The sequence below is a fragment of the Zingiber officinale genome, chromosome 9B (genome assembly GCF_018446385.1).
Source record: "Zingiber officinale cultivar Zhangliang chromosome 9B, Zo_v1.1, whole genome shotgun sequence".
In the NCBI taxonomy this organism is placed as follows: domain Eukaryota; kingdom Viridiplantae; phylum Streptophyta; class Magnoliopsida; order Zingiberales; family Zingiberaceae; genus Zingiber; species Zingiber officinale.
Window position 1 is genome coordinate 82,557,331 of NC_056003.1, and position 2,700 is coordinate 82,560,030.

Below are 2,700 nucleotides of genomic sequence, written 5' to 3' on the forward strand. Positions count from 1 at the left end.
CGACAACATTGAGTATGCTGGAAAATCACTGATCGTCCATAATAAGGCCACATGCAATGTAAAATTAGTTTTACTTGCAATATCATAAGTAACCGAGCCTACATTCCATAATTCATTAAGCTCGGCAATTAGAGGTTGCAAGAAAACATCTATCTTATCTTTTGGATTGGCTGGACCAGGAATAAGCACGGTAAGAAACATAAATTCATCTTTCATGCACATCCATGGTGGTAAATTGTACGGTGTTAATATAACTGGCCAAGATGAATATTGTTGTCCCGACTGACCAAATGGTTGAAATCCATCTGCAGAAAGTCCCAATCTCACATTTCGTGGTTCCATTGCAAAGGAGGGAAACACATTATCAAGATGTTTCCATGCAGGAGAATCACAAGGATGACACATTATACCTTCTTCATGCTCATGCTCATGCTCATGATGCCACACCATGTGGTTAGCTGTAGCAGCAGATGCATACAAGCGTTGAATTCTAGCAGTTAACGGAAAATAATACATTACTTTCCAAGCAATATTTTTCTTCTTCTTCCCTGGTATGCGATTACGATGCTTAAAACAAGGGTGAGTACAGATTTTACATTCATTCAAATCACTGTCTTCATTCCAAAATATCATGCAGTTGTTTATACAACAATCAATTTTCTCTACAGGTAAACATAAACCTTTGATCAATTTCTTTGTTTCATAGAAGCTATCAGTCATTATGTTATCAGTAGGGAGCAACTCTGACATCAATTGACAAATGACATCGTAACATCTTTCTGAGAAATGATGTTCTGCTTTCATATTCAATAACCTTGCTGTAGCTGATAGTTGTGAATGACCAGAAGGAATGCCTTCCCACACTTCTCTTTCACTAGCCTTTAACATTTCATATAGTTGCTGATATTCAGGGGTTGGTATTTCATCTATATTCGAATAATCAACTGCATTCATTGCATCTTGAACCATTGATTGCATTGAAATATCAATATTATTTGATGCTTCAGGAGCTGTAACAGTAGTCCCAGAATATGAACCACCAGATGACCCAATTGGTTCATATATATAAGGCTCTCCGTGGCAATACCAATTGTAGTAATTTGGCACAAATCCATTTCTACATATGTGCATTTTTACGGTATCCTCATCACGAAATGCTCTATTTTGACATTTTTTATGATTACACGGACACCGTAACTCAGAACCATTCATACATTCTGGATGACTTTTAGCAAAAATCACAAACTGTTCAACTTCAGCAATAAAATCATCTCTGATAAAACCATTGTCTAATCGATTGTACATCCAAGCTTTGTTCATATACATTGGTATAACCTAAAGAGAATATAAATTGAAACATTATTAAACTTGTTGTATCACTTGAAATAAGTTTAAATAAAGAATTATGTGCACAATTTCATCTCACAATCATCATATCATATTACCATAAATCACCTCTACACTAGAACAATTAAATGAAACTATTATAAACATGTTGTTCCTTATAGCATTATCAAATGAAATAATCATACATATATGAGAAGCATCGATCAAACTACATTTTATGCAAGTACAATAGCGAAATTGATCAAAATATGTCACAACACTTAAATTTTCTAGGGTTTACATTGTGCTCAGCTACGAACAGTAACAAAGCACCGCTACAATTGCGAGCAGGTTGCTGGCCGCGAGTAGCGAGCCGTGAGCAGGCCGCCAGCCAAGAGCAGCCCGCTAGCTGCGAGCAGGCCGGCGGCCGCGAGCAGGCCGGCGGCCGCGAGCAGGCCGGCGGCCGCGAGCAGGCCGGCGGCCGCGAGCAGGCCGCTGCCCGCTGGCCGGCGGCCGCGAGCAGGCCGCTGCCCGCGAGCAGCCCACTGGCCGCCGGCCTAGAGCACCCCATTGGCCGCCGGCCTAGAGCACCACAGGAACCCCCAAGCAGGCCGGCGGCCGCGAGCAGCCCGCCGGCCGCAGGGCCCCTGCCGGCCTCGAGCAGGCCGCCGGCCGCAAGCAATCTGCCGGGCGCGGCTGCCGGCCGTGTGAAAACGCAAACGAGAGAGGAGAATAGAAGATCATACCGAGAGATCGCGGAACGGGTGCACGGGAGGAAAGGGCGCCGAGATCGCTCGAAGAGCCGCCGGAAAATCGCCGCCGCCGCTGAGGGAAAGATCGCGCGAAGAGGAAAGGGAATTCTGTGCCCTAAATCGAGATTTACCGACGGAAATATACTTCCGTCGGTAATCACCGACGGAATGATTATTTTCGTCGGTGATTTCGGCTAAGTTAGCGGGCGAGGTTTAGCGAACGCAAAGGAAACGGGTAGGGGAAATTTACCGACGGAATCATATATCCGTCGGTATAATATAACCCTAAACCCGTTAATTACCGACGGAATATTATTCCGTCGGTATTCTTTACACCCGGACCCGCCTATTTACCGACGGAATAATAAGTCCGTCAGAAATAACCAAAATTCTAACGGCGATTTTATGCTACTCGCCGACGGAATGGTGATTCCGTCGGTAAACACTGACGGAATTAAGAATTCCGTCGGTAACCACCGATGGAATTAAGAATTCCGTCAGTAATCACCGACGGAATTATTAATTCCGTCGGTGATTACCGACGGACCTAAGCCCGTCGGTACATACCGACAGAATTATATTCAGTCGGTATATGCCGACGGAGTTATGATTCCGTCGGTAC

The 2,700-nt window shown here is 44.2% G+C and overlaps 1 protein-coding gene across 1 annotated transcript; it reads left to right on the forward strand.

The window, feature by feature from the left end:
• The first annotated feature begins 1,595 nt into the window (after positions 1–1,595).
• Positions 1,596–2,276, forward strand: LOC122023090 (cyclin-dependent kinase inhibitor 1C-like). Its single transcript, XM_042581182.1, has one exon. The coding sequence runs from the start codon at positions 1,596–1,598 to the stop codon at positions 2,274–2,276; it is 681 nt and encodes a 226-aa protein (XP_042437116.1).
• The last annotated feature ends 424 nt before the right edge of the window (positions 2,277–2,700 follow it).

Coding starts and splice junctions, on each gene's coding strand:
- LOC122023090 (XM_042581182.1), top strand. CDS start 1,596: ATGTCACAACACTTAAATTTTCTAGGGTTTACATTGTGCTCAGCTACG.